Source organism: Sardina pilchardus, chromosome 21 (genome assembly GCF_963854185.1).
Source record: "Sardina pilchardus chromosome 21, fSarPil1.1, whole genome shotgun sequence".
Taxonomy (NCBI): domain Eukaryota; kingdom Metazoa; phylum Chordata; class Actinopteri; order Clupeiformes; family Clupeidae; genus Sardina; species Sardina pilchardus.
Genome location: NC_085014.1, coordinates 8,291,106 through 8,307,775, shown reverse-complemented (window position 1 = coordinate 8,307,775; position 16,670 = coordinate 8,291,106). Strand labels below are relative to the sequence as shown.

At 49.4% G+C, this 16,670-nt stretch overlaps 1 protein-coding gene across 2 annotated transcripts in view; it reads left to right on the top strand.

Moving 5' to 3' along the window:
• The window catches only part of mtmr10 (myotubularin related protein 10), a 43,290-nt gene extending 26,630 nt beyond the window's left edge, over positions 1–16,660 (top strand). Inside the window, exons 6-16 of one of the 2 annotated variants that reach the window (XM_062524139.1) lie at positions 3,408–3,501; positions 4,403–4,562; positions 5,697–5,784; positions 6,469–6,557; positions 7,417–7,547; positions 8,584–8,653; positions 9,350–9,420; positions 9,681–9,853; positions 11,683–11,853; positions 12,987–13,169; positions 13,450–16,660. In XM_062524139.1, the coding sequence (XP_062380123.1) occupies positions 3,408–3,501; positions 4,403–4,562; positions 5,697–5,784; positions 6,469–6,557; positions 7,417–7,547; positions 8,584–8,653; positions 9,350–9,420; positions 9,681–9,853; positions 11,683–11,853; positions 12,987–13,169; positions 13,450–14,256 (2,037 nt within the window). In that variant the 3' untranslated portion in view covers positions 14,257–16,660. Of the gene's footprint in view, positions 1–3,407; positions 3,502–4,402; positions 4,563–5,696; positions 5,785–6,468; positions 6,558–7,416; positions 7,548–8,583; positions 8,654–9,349; positions 9,421–9,680; positions 9,854–11,682; positions 11,854–12,986; positions 13,170–13,446 lie in introns of both variants that reach the window. The other variant, XM_062524138.1, reaches the window with a different exon arrangement.
• Positions 16,661–16,670: the final 10 nt, after the last annotated feature.

Sequence of the window (16,670 nt, the reverse complement as noted above, 5' to 3'; positions counted from 1 at the left end):
CTGAATGTGCCAGGCTATGCCCGCTCCAGACCTGTTGTGTTGGCTCAGAGAGAGAGAGAGAGAGAGAGAGAGAGAGAGAGAGAGAAAGTGTAGGGACATACAATGGCAAGTCAAACTGCAAGTCCAGAGAACAAGAGGAACAATGTGCCCATTGAGGATACACACACACACACACACACACACACACACACACACACACACACACACACACACACACACACACACACACACACACACACCTCTGCACATACTTCTGCACATCCACATGCAGTCACTGTTTTGCTGACTCACTCACACACGCATACATGCATGCATCAGGCGCGTAGCCACATAAGGGCCAACTTGGGCCGGTGCCACTATGATTGACAGCTGGCCCACCCTATCAGAATAGCCCAGCATTAACTTCAAATCAAACACCAGGTAGCCAGCCCCTGTGACTCGCTAGCTTGCTAACTGTGTGTGTGTGTGTGTGTGTGTGTGTGTGTGTGTTACTAGCTGGTAGCCAGCCCCTGTGACTCGCTAGCTTTAAGACACTTCATTTGGATAGCTAAAGAGATAAACTTACTTGTGTTTGCCATTCATTGTCTGATATGATGAAATTGTGTGTTGTTTAAATGCTGGGACAGTTGCTGTAGACCTGCTGACTATAACATTATTAGAAAAGAAAAAATGTCCACTATATTGAAAAATCCTGGCTATGCCATTGGCATGCATGCGTGCATGCACACACGCACACACACACACACACATGCGCAAATGCACACACACACACACACACACACACAAACACACTCAGGATCATTTTGCCCCCTCTGCTCACCACATGGGAATGATTTTCAGATGTTAAGAGGGTTGAGGTGTGTGTGTGTGTGTGTGTGTGTGTGTGTGTGTGTGTGTGTGTGTGTGTGTGTGTGTGTGTGTGTGTGTGTGTGTGTGTGTGTGTGTGTGTGTGTGTGTGTGTGTGTGTGTGTGTGTGTGTGTGTGTGTGTGTGTGTGTGTGTGTGTGTGTGTGTGTGTGTGTGTGTGTGTGTGTGTGTGTGTGTGTGTGTGTGTGTGTGTGTGTGTGTGTGTGTGTGTGTGTGTAAGGCTCGTCTCAGCCAGCACCTGTAACACATGGAGCCAAGGCTGAGACATCGCTGTGTAAACCTTCCATCATCAGCTCAGCTGTAATGGCCCCCCTGTGTTACTGAGTAGTGCCATTTCGTTTCACAATATGTTGCGTGTGTGTGTGTGTCTGTCTGTGTCTGTGGGAGGCAGACCAAAATTGACCGCACTGACAACCCAAAGCACAGCTGGCCTGCTCAATAGACATTTGTTGAAATGCCTGCAGACATCACATGCATACACTCTCTCTCTCTCACACACACACACACGCACGCCCATTTTGGAGACTTGCTTTTCATCTCTGTGGATCTCTTTCCATCATGATCATGTTTCTTATTCCTCTCTGTCTGTACTCGTCTTTCTACTTCCTGTCATGTTCCTGCTCTCTCCATCCCTCTTTTCCTCTCTCTCTTCTCCCTTTCTCTCTCCCTCTCTCTTTCTCTCTCTCTCTCCCTCTCTCTCTCTCTCTAGGGGGGTGCTCCAGTGTAATCACTGTTTAGAGTTACCCCCCGGTGTCTTTGGCCTTGTTTTAGGTATTGACGCATGGCAACAAGCCAAACTATAGTTAGTTATTATGCTGATAGAAATTACAGAGCCTCATGCTACACACACACACACACACACACACATCACATCACATCCAATAACATATACTGGTACACTCATAGATCCTTTGTGAATTGGACTCTTGTCTCTTTTGTTTGTGTATGTGTGTGTGTGTATGAAAGTGAGTCTGACACACACGGCACTCACACCCACTTGCAGACTTTCTGACTTCATACACACAAGCACAAATTAATGCAACTATACACACCCTCAAACTCACTCGCAGACATTCTTTCTGTCATGGATACTCTCAGTCTACACACACACACACACACACACACACACACACACACACACAAGCACTTCACACTCAAAGGCACTGAATAGACTTCATTGTGCTTTCTAGTAACCTTGCCAGGCTGACACACACACACACACACACACACACACACACACACACACACACACACACACACACACACAACTCACTAAGATGTTCCTGTTTTCTTCCCTGTTCTCTCTGGCAAGAGTTTGTGCGTGTGTTTGTGTGTGTGTGTGTGTGTGTGTGTGTGCGCTGCGTTCGTCTGTGTGTGTGTGTGTGCCTCCAGTGACTGTTATTGGACAGTGGTGTTAAAAACATGACCCTTTTCGGAGCAGGCAGAGAGAGCCAGATACTCGTCCATGTTTCTGTTCACTGTGAGCACAGCTGTAACAGGACGGGTGTCAGAGTGGCCATCAATCAGAGAGAGAGAGAGAGAGAGAGAGAGTAGAAAAGAGAGAAAGAGAGGGAGTAGAAGAGAGGGGAAGAGAGGGAGAGAGAGAGAGAAGAAAAGCAGGAGGCGGTCAGAGGGGATGTGGGAGCACATGCTCTCTGGAGGGGAGGGCTGGATGCATATCCACGACGCAGGGGAGCCAAGTGCATATTCTGTCTGTGTGTGTGTGTGTGTGTGTGTGTGTGTGTGTGTGTGTGTGTGTGTGTGTGTGTGTGTGTGTGTGTGTGTGTGTGTGTGTGTGTGTGTGTGTGTGTGTGTGTGTGTGTGTGTGTGTGTGTGTGTGTGTGTGTGTGTGTGTGTGTGTGTGTGTGTGTGTGTGTGTGTGTGTGTTTGTAAATGGGTGTGCCACACACAAGTGTTTATTTGATTTGATTTGACAAAAGGCTCTTTTTTTTGGTGTTAATATGGGACATGTTGCAGAAGTAATGATGCTTCATCATGTCTTATTCATAAACACACACACACAAACACACACACAAAAAAAGCACACTCCTGTTTCTAGCTCCAGAACTAAATCAGTGTTGCACCCTGAAACATCACAAACACACACGCACACACACACGCACACACACACACACCTAAACTGTGGTCATGGGTAATGACCTCCTCAGACAGGCACATGACTCTGCTGAGAGGCCCAGGACTTGATTGGTTTTTCACCGACAGGAAACACTTGGGGCATTTCATCTGTGAGCTCTGACCCCGATCACACTGTCTACACACACACACACACACACACACACACATTTGCTCTGGCCACAGAGCGCTGTTTGCAGCGTCCTGTCTCAAAGGCTGCTGCTGCAGAGGAAGTCCTATTATTGTTTTCATTGTGTGTACTCAGTTGTCAAATGCTTCTGAGTTTATAGTTTGTACCTTCTGGAAACTCTGTGATTGATTGTGTGTGTGTTAAGTTGACAGATGTGATGGATATGTTAATGTTATTGCCACCCTCTCTGACCTTGTGTGGGTGTGTGTGTTCTGCAGGTGTGTCTGGCCATCGCACACTACTCTCAGCCTGCTGACCCCCAGCTGCTGTTTGGCTTTGAGTACGCAGGCAGCCGCTACTACAGCTCCTCAGGTACACACACACACACACTACACACACACTACACACACACACACACACACACACTACACACACACTACACACACACACACTACACACACACTACACACACATACACGCTACACATACCACACACACACACACACACACACACACACACACACACACACACACGCTACACACACACTACACACACACACCACACACACACACACACACACACATACACGCTACACATACCACACACACACACACACACACACACACACACACACACACACAGGGTCCCTTTATCAGAGAGACCAAGAGACACTGAGATGAGGAGAAGTCCACGCAATGACCAAGAGCCCCATCATTCAGATATGGTATTCTGCTCGTGGAGTTATGGTATTCTGCTCGTGGAGTTATGGTATTCTGCTCATTTGGGCTCATTTCCTTTCTAGAGAAATTCCACAGCAGCACTAGGCAGACATTGTGTAAGGTAGTGAATTACTTTAGAGAAGTGAGAGACTACAACACCATGTGGATAAGCAGGACCTAAAGCATATGTAGTACACAATAAATAAGATATTATCATAAAGAATATAGCATACAGTAGGTTGTCCTGCGTGCGTGTTGGTGATCCTGTCATATCTCTGTGTGTCTCCTGGTGTATGTGTGCGCGTGTGTGTGCGCGTGTGTGTGCGTGCGTGTGTGCGTGCGTGTGTGCGTGCGTGTGTGCGTGCGTGTGTGCGTGCGTGTGTGTGTGTGTGTGTGTTTACATGTGTGTGTGTGTGTGTGTGTGTGCGTTTACGTGCGTGCGTGTGTGTGTGTATGCGCGTGTGTGCGTGCGTGTGCGCGTGTGTGTGTGCGTGTGTGTGTTTACGTGCGTGCGTGCGTGTGTGTGTGTGTGTGTGTGTGTGTGTGTGTGCAGGTGAGCGGGTGAATGGCGTGGACCCTGGAGGAGGAGGAGGGGGAGGGCACCAGACGCCGCTGTTTGACCGTCCGTCTGACTGGGACCGCGAGATCAAGCGCACCGGAGCCTCCGAGTGGAGGGTGTGCTCCATCAACGAGGGGTACCTCGTCTCACCCAGGTGTGTGTGTGTGTGTGTGTGTGTGTGTGTGTGTGGGGATACCTCGTCTCACCCAGGTGTGTGTGTGTGTGTAGGAAATGATTGGACGATAAGATTGATACTATTCTCTGTTAACGGGGGCTACATCATCTTGTGTGTGTGTGTGTTTGTAGACACATACAGTAATTCCCAAGTTAGTTTGTTTGTCTGATTGTTTGTTTTGTTTTGTACAAATACCTGTTTGTTTGCTACTAACTATTTGTTGTAAATCAAGGTTGCATGTGTTTCTTTTGTTGAGAGTTTTAGGGGTGGGGTGGGCGGGCGGGGGGGGTATTCAGTAGTTACGTAAGTGTGTTTGTATTTACAGACTGTGTGTGTGTGTGTGTGTGTGGCTCTGGTCGTCCCCTCAGCTGTTGTATAAAGATTAGTCCGGCTCATTAACCGGTGTGTAATCTGTCTGTGCTCGTAGCAGGAGGCTGGGCTTACATCACACATTTGTGTGTTAGTCTGTATTAAGAGATTATGGATGCACATAACTCATTTGTCTTAGTCTGTATTAAGAGATTATGGATGCACTGTATGCATCCCTTCACTGCCCCATTCCTACCCCAGTAATCAGCCCCCCAAATACTCAAACATCAACGTAAATACCATTATTCCGTCAGTCTTCTGTAGTATGCAAATATATCGTTCTTCATGTTTCCTTGTAGTATGCAGTGAATGACGTCATTCCAGTTAACTAGCAATGCTTATAGTTTCAAAATGCTAGTTTTTCATCTTTATAGTTAGTGTTGCTAGTGTGGACAGCCCTCTCACATGGTCCATCAGAGGGCTTCATTATGGTGCAGGGTACTGAGTGTGTTAGGTTGGAGGAGGGATGTGTACTGTGCAGGGTACTGAGTGTGTTAGGTTGGAGGAGAGATGTGATGTGTACAGTGCAGGGTACTGAGTGTGTTAGGTTGGAGGAGGGAAGTGTAATGGTTGCTCCAGTTTGGGACCCAGGAGAGCAGTCTTGATCTTGTCCTGTGTGTGTGTGTGTGTGTGTGTGTGTGTGTGTGTGTGTGTGTGTGTGTGTGTCTGTGTCTGTGTGTGTGTGTGTGTGTGCGCGCGTGTGTGTGTGTGTGTGTGTCTATAACTCCATCTTTCTTCTTCTAGTCTGCCGGAGTGCTTTGTGGTTCCAGCCTCTCTAGCAGATCAAGATCTGAAACAGTATGCGTGTTCTTTTACAGGCCAACGCATCCCGGTTAGTCACACACACCCATACATGCTACACACACACACACACACATACACACAGTGTTTTTATTGTCTTTCTCTCATGTGCATACAGTCTTGCAAACAACAAGACCACTAAAAAAGTACATTCTTATTTGTGTTCCTTTATCATATAGCAAAGCAACCTACAGTACAAAAGAGGAGCTGACCATTTCACTGCATGCTTTACTTTAGTAATCATATGCATGTGACAAATAAACCTCCTTGTACATTCAAGCTACTGTATGTAGTGCAATCTAAAGGCACCCTGATACTAGGGATACAGTTGCGCACGCACACACACACACACACACACGCGCACACACACACCACCATCAGAAGTGCTGGCTGTGTCTTATAAATCATGTTTATGACTGGAGACAGCACACCCCTCCCACACACACTAGAGCAGTGAAGTGTGTGTGTGTGTTTGTGAGAGAGCGTGTGTGTGTAAATGGTCCTCCATGTAGCTGCAAGATGGTGGTTGTGGTTTGAGTGTGTGGGAGTAAAGCTGTATAAAAGATGTGGTGTATTTTTGCATGTGTTTGAACGTGTGTGTTGTTTGTAAGTGTGGAGAACTTGTGCTCAAATGTGTTTGTGTTTCTGTGTGTGTGTGTGTGTGTGTTTCTGTGTGTGTGTGTGTGTGTGTGTGTGTGTGGGTTTCACTCTTCAGCTGTGGTGCTGGAGTCACCCCAACGGAAGTGCTTTGGTTCGAATGTCCAGCATCAGCGATCCACAACAGCAGAGGAAACTCGACCAGAGGTTGGTGTGTGTGTGTGTGTGTTTATAGACTGAGAGGAAGTATACTGAAACCAGACTGCAAAGATTTCAAAGATGAAAAGAGAAAAGAGGAAGATGGGTTCATGTCCTTCTAACATCAGAACACACACACACACACACACACACACACACTTAATGCAGAAGAGCAGGGGCGCGTTAAAACCTGCTGATCAACATTCAGACTTTTCTCATGGCCGCTTGTGGTGTGTGTGTGTGTTTGTCAGTGTCCTCAAATCAAAACACACACACACACACACACACACACACACACACACAGACCAAAGTAGCACCAACGCTAAAACGGTCCATATATACAGACAGTATCCGTGGCTGACTTGATTTATGTTACAGCACTTCCGGCTGCTGAGGGTATTTCTAGGCCGGCCAGACCCCAGCAGGCTAATCAGGGCTTTAGGGGTATCATGATACCAGCGCTCCGGCCTGTGGGGCGCACGGGGGCGCCTCTGAGCCTCCTCATGTGGACGCATCTTAAAGACCCCTAAAGAGCTTTTTCACCTTAAAATAACATTTCCAAAATCGTTTTGATGGCACATAAACAAAGGGTCGCAGGGCACTTCTGCTGCACTCTGAGCAGGTCTGATCGCTTGTAACACACGCATAAGACGTTTAGTGTTCAGGTAGGAACACTGCCCCCCCCAAACATTTGAACAGCAGTGTATGTTCCTACTTTGTTGCAAAAGACGCATACGCTTCTTTAGTGCTATGTTAATGTCCCAGTGGGGTAAACATGGGTAAACATATACAACAACAGTTTTATACACCTGCCAATCCAGGGTCAAAGGTTAAATGTGAAGGGTCATGTGTTGTTGCTCCTCGGCAGGATCAGCAGTGCCATCACTAAGAGCCACCCGCAGCGGTCCGACGTGCTCAAGTGCGACCTGGACAAGCAGCTGCCCAACATCCAGGACGTGCAGGCCGCCCTCGCCAAGCTGCGCCACGTCTGCGTCATCGGTGAGGCCACACACACACCTGCACGCACACACACCTGCCCGCACACACACCTGCACGCACACACACCTGCCCGCACACACACCTGCCCCCACGCTTCAGTCTGGATGCTTGATTGTTTGTTTGTTTGGTTGGTTGGTTGTTTACACTTTCACTCTGTTAACATTTTTGGAGGCTTTTGAGTTAAGTGGTGTTTGGAGGCGATGCATATGTGTGTGTGTGTGTGTGTGTGTGTGTGGTGGTATGGGATGTTTTGTTAAGATAAAGAAGCAGCAGAAAGATGAACACATGCAGCCACATACTGTAGTTGATAGGAAGTTGAAAGGAAGGCCTTTCACGCTGAAGGCGATAGCATCAAGGCTGGCACAGAGCAGGAGGCACAGGTGCTGAGACACTGGCTGGGTTAGAGACACTGGTGGGGTTGGAGACACTGGCTGGGTTAGCTGGGTTAGAGACACTGGCTGGGTTAGAGAGACTGGCGGGGTTGGAGACACTGGCTGGGTTAGAGAGACTGGCTGGGTTAGAGAGACTGGCGGGGTTGGAGACACTGGCTGGGTTAGCTGGGTTAGAGACACTGGCTGGGTTAGAGAGACTGGCTGGGTTGGAGACACTGGCTGGGTTAGAGAGACTGGCTGGGTTAGAGAGACTGGCTGGGTTGGAGACACTGGCTGGGTTAGAGAGACTGGCTGGGTTGGAGACACTGGCTGGGTTAGAGAGACTGGCTGGGTTAGAGACACTGGCGGGATTGGAGACACTGGCTGGGTTAGCTGGGTTAGCTGGGTTGGAGACACTGGCTGGGTAAGCCCTTGTGTTTGGGGTAGAGGTCACTTGCTTGTTAGGGCTTTTCATATGATTGACTGTGTGTATTTTATGGTGGGGGGTGGGGTTTGTGTGTGTGGGGCTATACACTTTGTCACATGCTTGTAAAGGCTTTTCATATGATTGACTGTGTATTTTATGTTTTTCATGTGTGTGCGTGTGTGCGTGTGCGTGTGTGCGTGTGCGTGTGCGTGTGTGTGTGTGTGTGTGCTATACACAGAGCCTTTTGAGGAATCGGAGGAGAAATGGTTGTCGTCTTTGGAGAGCTCGCGATGGATGGACTATGTCAGGTATGCACAAATATTTATAGACACACATACGCACTCTCAAACACACACACACACACACACACACACACACACACACACACACACACACACACACACAGACAAACCCAGTCACCGGTGAAGTCATTCTGATATTTTAGGTACTCACCGTCATTCTCTTGCATGGTGTTGTTACTTCTGCCTCAGCGTAATGCATGACCTACTGTACCTGTGATGAGAAGTGTAGGTGCTCATGATATACCTGACCTACCTGTGATGAGAAGTGTAGGTGCCCTACCTGTGACCTACCTACACAGGTTTCAGCAGCAAGTATCTCCGCAGCTTTCCTAGCTAAGCAGAACTAGTCCTTCCCATTGTATTGTTACCAAATACAGCAGGGAGTGAAAGTGAAATGGAAACGAAGTCTCAAAGTGTCAGTGGTTCCGTATTCAGATAATAACAGCGTGATATTTATCCAGCTCTAGTTCTAGTTCCAGCTTCCTCAGGGGTTGCCATGGGGTTTCATGTTTTGGACCAATCACACTATAGCTGTCAGTCTGTCCATTTACCATCAGTGCCTATGCTGTCTTTCAGATGGGTATTACTACAGAGTAAACGGTAAAAGTCATAATTAAAAAAAAGAAGAAGAAATTGTAGTTATCTGGTTAACTGTTTGCTCAGTGTGGTGGGTTTCATGTGTGTGTTTCCTGTTTTCTACAGGGCTTTCTTAAGGCACGCTGTGGAGGTTGTGTATATGCTGGAAGGAAAACACACTTCTGTCATTCTGCTCGGTAAGCACACATTCTGGACAGGTTGTTTGTGTGTATGATTTGTCATCTTGTGGAAAAATGTGTGTGTGTGTGTGTGATTTGTTAGGTTTGGCTATATATGCGTGTGTGTGTGTGTGTGTGCTTCCTTCTGTATTTTTGCGTGCTTGTTCACATATTTGTGTGTGTGTGTTCTGTATGTGTATGTATTTGTGTGTGTGTATTTATGTACATCTGTCTGTGTGTGTGTGTGTGTGTGTGTGTGTGTGTGTGTGTGTGAGCAGAGGAGGAGGACCGTGACCTGAGCTGCGTGGTGTCCTGCCTGGTGCAGTTGATGCTGGACCCGCACTGCCGCTGCCTGCTGGGCTTCCAGAGTCTAGTCCAGAGGGAGTGGGTCATGGCCGGACACCGCTTCCTCGACCGCTGCAACCACCTCAGGAAGAACGACAAGGAAGAGGTGAGCACAGAGAGAGAGAGAGAGAGAGAGAGAGAGAGAGAGAGAGAACAGAAATGAGGAGAGAGAAGAGATATGAAGAGAGAGAAAGACATGGGATCAGAATTTGAGAGGAAGAGAGAGATGGAGAGAGAGAGGGGGAAAGAGAGAGACAGGGAAAGAGAGATGGGGGGAAGAGAGAGATGGGGAGAGAAATGGGGAGCGAAATGGGGAGCTAGGAAGAGAGATGGAGAGAGGGGAAGAGAGATGGAGAGAGGGGAAGAGAGATGGAGAGAGAGGGGAAGAGAGATGGAGAGAGAGGGGAAGAGAGATGGAGAGAGGGGAAGAGAGATGGAGAGAGAAAGAAAGAGATGGAGGCAGGAAGAGAGCTGGAGAAAGACAGAAAGAGAGAGATGGAGAGAGAGCACTTCTTTACTAAACAATGGCCTCACTAACATTCTTTGAACACACTGTTGAAACCTTAGTATTGCCCACACAAAGCCGAAATACTACCCTCCCTGTTGTGTTAACACTCACTCAAGAAGAACGACAAAGAGGAAGCAAAGAAGAAGAGTAGGTGGGTTGTGAAGGAAGGATAGAGAGGGAGAAATGAAGAGAGGATGTGAGGGGTGAAGAGGGAGATGGGAGGAGTGAAGAGGGAGATGGGAGGGGTGTTTGTGGCTGGACAGAAGAAGTGAGGGATTGTGGGAAGCCTCTTCCTGGAGCAGTGAAGCTGAGATTTTTTTAATTTATTGTTTTTATTTTCAGAGGGGGATTTTTTTAATTTATGATTTGTTTCAGGGAGAGAGTAATGAGGAGAAAAAAAAAGAGAGAGAGAGAGAGGGGGGATGCAGGAGTGAAGGATAAAAATAGAGAGAAGGAGAAGTGAGACTTGTCTAAACCCCCACAAGCAGGAAGAGGGAGAGGATGGATGGAGTCAGGAGAGGCGAGGGGTCTAATGGGGGGGTTCAGATGGAAAACAAGTGGGTGAGTGCGGTTCCCCACTTCCTGAACCACTCCAACCACCGCTAGAATAACGCTGGGGAGAGGAGGAGGAGGAGGAGGAAGAGGAGGAGGAGAGCTAGAATAACGCTTAGGGGAGAGGAGGAGGAGTACAGCTAAAATAACGCTGGGGAGAGGAGGAGGAGGAGGAGAGCTAGAATAACGCTGAGGAGAGGAGGAGGAGGAGGAGGAGGAGAGCTAGAATAACGCTGGGGAGAGGAGGAGAGGAGGAGGAGGAGAGCTAAAATAACGCTGAGGAGAGGAGGAGGAAGTGGAGGGACGGAGCGAGGGACAGTGAGCGTGGAGGTGGAGGATAGAAATGAAAACAAGAACAGTGTGGATGACTGGACCACCACTTCCTGTGTGGCTGTGACCACTTCAGAGACAATGCCAAGGGGGAGTGACTGTGTATGTGTTTTGGGGGGAGACGGACAGGAAGAGGTGGATTGCCTTTGGTAGTGATTGTGGACAGGGGTGATGCTGATGGATGGTTGTGGTACATACGTATTCATACCTATGGGTGATGGAGGAAGGTGGAGGAAAGCCATATTGACAGAAAAGTTGCGGAAGAGTGAGGTTACAGCAGGACTTAAATACAGGCTAGAAATGAGCCTATATAACCCACAGATAGAAAGTCATCTTAAACTCTCATCTCTCTTTCATTCCTTTACTCCTGCTCCTTCCCTCTCTCTCTCTCTCTCCGTCTCTCTCCCCCCTCTCTCTCTCTCTCTCCCTCTCTTTCTCTCATCCCTCTCTCTCTCTCCTCCCTCTATCTCTCTCTCCCCATCCTTCTCTCTCTCTCTCTCTCCCTCTCCTCCTCTCCTCCCTCTCTCTCTCCTTGTGGTGTGTAGTCTCCTCTGTTCCTGCTGTTCCTGGACTGTGTGTGGCAGCTGCTGAACCAGTACCCGTCTGCGTTTGAGTTCACGGAGACGTACCTGACGGTGCTCAGCGACAGCCTGTGGCTCCCGGTCTTCAGCACCTTCCTCTTCAACTGCCCCAAACAGAGGGCAGAGCACAGCAGGGTGAGCACACACACACACACGCACACACACACACACACACACACACACACACACACACTGTGTGCTGTGAGACTTGCATACTTATGCCTATAGTCTGTTCCTCATGGAGGAGACTTGCAGTCCTCAATATTAAGGGGGTATTCACACCTGCCTTGTTTAGTTCGATTAAAACAAACTCAAGTTCGTTTCTTGCTTGGTTCGGAACTTTTTGACTGGTGTGAATACAATCACTCGAACTCTAGTGCGGACCAAACGAGCGGACCGAGACCCAGCTGAGGAGGTGGTCTCGGAGCGGTTCCTATCGAACCCTGGTGCGGTTCGTTTATGGTGTGAAAGCAGACCGACCGTGATCCGACCCAGTTACAGAAATCTACCTTTTTTGGATTTGACGAGCTCCCGTAGTTTTTGCGCATTATGGGAAATGTAGGATAGCTCCGTGACGCACAACAGCTGTAAGCAGCAGTGGGCTAACGCTTTTTTGCCAACAATAATTTGATTTTGCATCTCCGACCCGTTCCGTCTTCCGTAGGCCTGCTGTTAGCATGTTGGACACACATGAGAGCTCTTCTCAGCTGTTTTGTTGCACGTCTTCGTTGTTGCAAAATTACGAGCATGATTGTTAAACTTGCATCAAACGCGGTCTTGACGCTCACTTCTGCAAAGCTGTAACTGTATAAACTATTGCTAGGATAATAACGAGTAGGCTACAGTACGCAAACATAGTATTTACGTGGGCCAACTTTGACTTTGGCTTCCTATTCTTCACCCCACCTACACGTTTACCAGCCAATGGTTGAACGACCTTAGCACATGTGCTTTTGTTTATAAATTCTGGTCCGGTTGCAATTAATCACGGTGTGAAAGCGAACCGCACTAAAAAAGAAAAAAAGAAAAAAAAATTGGTCCGGACTAAATAAGTGAACTAACGGACCTTCCTGGTGTGAATACACCCTAAGTCTGCAGTTTGGACAGCATTTGATGCCAAGTTGAATGTTCACATTGAATGCTTTGATAATGGCAATTTGTCAATATTTTTGATCCTGCGCCTGATTAACTTGGATGTGCGTGATGTGCGTGCTTAAAGTTTGTTTTTTTAACCCCCCCACCCCCCCCCACCCCCCCCGGCTGTGCAGGACTTTGCCCGCAGTAGGAGCATCCCTCTTGGGCAGGAGCAGGCCCTCCGCTTCCCCCCTGTGTGGGACTGGTCTCAGCAGTTCAGCCCCAAGGACCAGACCCTCTTCAACAACCCGCTCTACGTGGGCAAGAGCGCCACCTATGTGCAGAACGGGGCAGTGAAGACCTTCAAACGCACCAAGGTGATTAGCGTTGTTTGCCTGGATGAGTATGTGTGAACGCCAATGACAAACAAACATGACTCCATTTTTCACACTGGTAGATGCCATTCTTGGTGTTCTGTTGTAGCCTGGCTATCACCATACTAAGATCAAACTCAAAAGATTGAACATTAGTCTGGGAAGTCAGCACTTTATTTCTGCTGCACAAGAGGCGTGATCAATGGGCATCGTTCAAATGACTTTCGTCCACTAACCTAATGAGGTTCTCTAACCTAATGCGGTTCTCTGTGTTCCGCAGCAGAAGAGCTACAGTTCCACGCTGCGCGGCCTGCCCCCGGCCCTGCGGAACGGCCAGCTGGCGGAGCTGGACACGCTGCCGCGGCGGAACTCCCTGGTGCTGCGTCTGCGTCCCGAGCTGGGTCCGGCGCGCGAGCCCTGCGAGACCCCGTGCGAGCGCTTCGTGCGCGAGCGCCTGGCGCGGCCGGTCGAGCCCCACGGGCTGCTCCTGCCCCAGCTGCTGCCCTCGCACCTGGCGCTGTGGCGCCTCTACTTCCTGCGCTGGGTGCCCGAGGCGCGCATCCCCCGCGGGGGACCCGCCACCGCCTTCCACAAGCTCTCGCTGCTCGTGGACGAGATCCACACCCTCCAGAGCCACCTGCGCCACTACTCCACCACCTCCAACACCACCCTCACCTCCACCCCCAGCGGCCTCCCTCCCCCTCCTCCTGCAACCCCGTCCCCCCTCCCCCCCGGCCCAGGCTCGGCCCTCAGCCCCCCCGCACACACCCCCCACCGGCCCCAGTCCCTCTCCCGGCCCCCGCCCGACCACCACCACCACCACCAGCAGCAGCACCAGGGGCGGATGTACTTCCGGGCGCCTCTCTCGACCCCGGCGGGGCCCGACGCCTCCACCCCGACCTCCACCACCACCTCCTCCTCCTTCTCCTCCGCGGCGTTCCCGATGCCCGACTACCTGAGCTCGTCGTTCCCGTTCTCGCCCGTGGGCAACCTGTGCCGGCGCGGCCTGCTGGGCACGCCCCTCAGCAAGCTGCTCAGCGGCGCCCGCATCTGGCTCTCCACCGAGACGCTGGCCAATGAGACGCTCTGAGGGGCGGGCGCAACGCCACGCTAGGCCCCGCCCCATCCCGCCTGCTCCGTCTCAGGGCAGGAGGAAGAGGAAGCGGAAGAGGGCGGTGAAACAGGAAGAGGAAGAACAGGAAGTGGGGAAGAAGCAGTGATTTGGCAAAAGGACTTGGGGTGTGTGTGTGTGTGTGTGTGTGAGTGTATATATGCCAGCGTGTTTTTGCACAGAGTTCTTGGAGATGGACTGCCGCTAAGTACGCACCTCCCCTCTCTTCCCCCTCTGGCTCCGCATGGCCCTGGTGACGTGGCAGAGTGTCTCATATTAACATGACTGCTGAGGAGAGGAGAGGACAGGAGCGGGATCTGACGCTTCTCTCTCTCTCTCTCTCTCTCTCTCTTTCTCTCTCTCTCTCTTTCCATCTCTCTAACTCTCTTTGTCTCTCTCTCTCTCTCTTTCCATCTCTCTAACTCTCTTTCTCTCCATTTCTCTCTCTTCATCTCTCTCCATCTCTCTCTCTCTTTCTATCTCTCTAACTCTCTTTCTCTCCATTTCTCTCTCTCTCCATCTCTCTCTCTCCATCTCTCTAACTCTCTTTCTCTCTTTCTCCATCTCTCCATTTCTCTCTCTCTCCATCTCTCTCTCTCCATATCTCTCCATCTCTCTCTCCACCTCCCTCTCTCTCTCTCTCCCTCTCTCCACCTCTCTCTCTCTCTCTCCCTCTCTCCATCTCTCTCTCTCTCCACCTCTCTCTCTCTCTCTCCCTCTCTCTCTCTCTCTCTCTCTCTCTCTCCAACCGTTAGTGTGATCTCCTGCCCTGCTGGCAGGGTCTCATCACAGCTATTATTCACCAAACTAACAAACCAAAATGATGAACTGTGTGTGTGTGTGCGTGTGTATCCCTCTCTCTGCCTGTGTGTGTGTGAGCACAGACGTGTGGCTAGTGTGGTATTGGCTGTAGGTGTGTGTGTGTGGGTTACTGAGCATAGACGTGTGGCTAGCTAGCTAGTGTAATATTGGCTGTGTGTGTGTGAAACAGAGCACAATAGTGTAGATGGCTAGCTAGCGCACAATAGTGTGGATAGTTAGCTAATGTGTTACTGTAGGAAGACGGCAAGCAGTCGACAGGACTCAGGCTGTGTGGTAAACTATAGGACCCCACCGGGGCTGGCTGGATCCTGCCCGATCATAAATCCACTTAGGCCAGGACTGCTGAGCAGATCAGCTGGTTGATTTGCCATCACTGTGTGTGTGTGTGTGTGTGTGTGCGTGCGTGCGTGTTTTCTGCACTGTATAACTGTGTGTGTGGTCCCTGCAGGATAGTAAAGTGTGTATACGTGTATGTTTGCTCTGCGCAGCACCATTGGTGTCCTTAAGTGTGTTAACTCAGAGCCTCATGGACAACGCTTAACTCTTTAACCCCCATGACCCTCTCCCCAAGTGACATGATGTGACACGTGTGTGTGTGTGTGTGTGTGTGTGTGTGTGTGTGTGTGTGTGTGTGTGTGTGTGTGTGTGTGTGTATGTTGACTGTGGGTAAGGGCGTGTGACTGCGCCCGTGCAGGTGGTTGTGCTGATGGGAAGTGGTACCCTCATCATGGGTAGCGATTAGCCTGACTAATGATGTGTACAGTTTCATTTGCTTGAATTTCTAGATGTTTTCTATTGTTTGTTTTGTTTTGTTTTGTTTTAATATGGTACTTCTTTTCATCCCTTACGACTATGAAGTAATGTTCATTTATTTATGTGTGTGTGTGTGTTTGTATTGTACGGCTCAGTAGTCTACCACTAAAGGAGATGGTTGGGTGTGCAGTGCTTTAGTACTGGTTGGCACGCCTGCTCACCATTGGAGTTCATTTTGATTTTTGATTTTATAAAGTATACACAGCACTGATATTTATGTATGAGTTTTGGAGAATTTCAGCAGCTGCAAAAAAAGAAAAGAAAACCCACAAACAATCCAAACTAAAGAGAATAACAGGGACTGTGGGCCCCCTTTGTGCCTTTTTAACCCCCCTGCTTAGTGGTCAGTGCTGACCAGGCCTTCTGTACACCTCCCTCTGCTCCTCTCTATCCCCCTGTTTCTCAGAGTCCTTGTCCCTCTCTCTTTGTCAAGGAGGGAAGTAGCAGAGACTGGAGCTGATGTCTAAGCTGTGACCTTAGGCAGGGGCTGCTGGGACTTGTAGTCCCATATGCATTTCCTTTGTGTGGTATGCAAAGGATTGTGGGTAACGAGTTCTGGAAGTGACACTCCAGCTGGAGGAGGAGTGGCTTCCAGGTCATGATGGCCAATAGGCAGATACCAGGAAGTCAGTGGTGTGGTCGTTATGGCAACTCTGATGGCCACTATGGTAACGGGAGTGGGGTCTTTATGTAAAGCCAGTGACTGTCATAAAATATTTTAGTGCTAATAATAAAAGAAGACCTAACACATGGTTCTG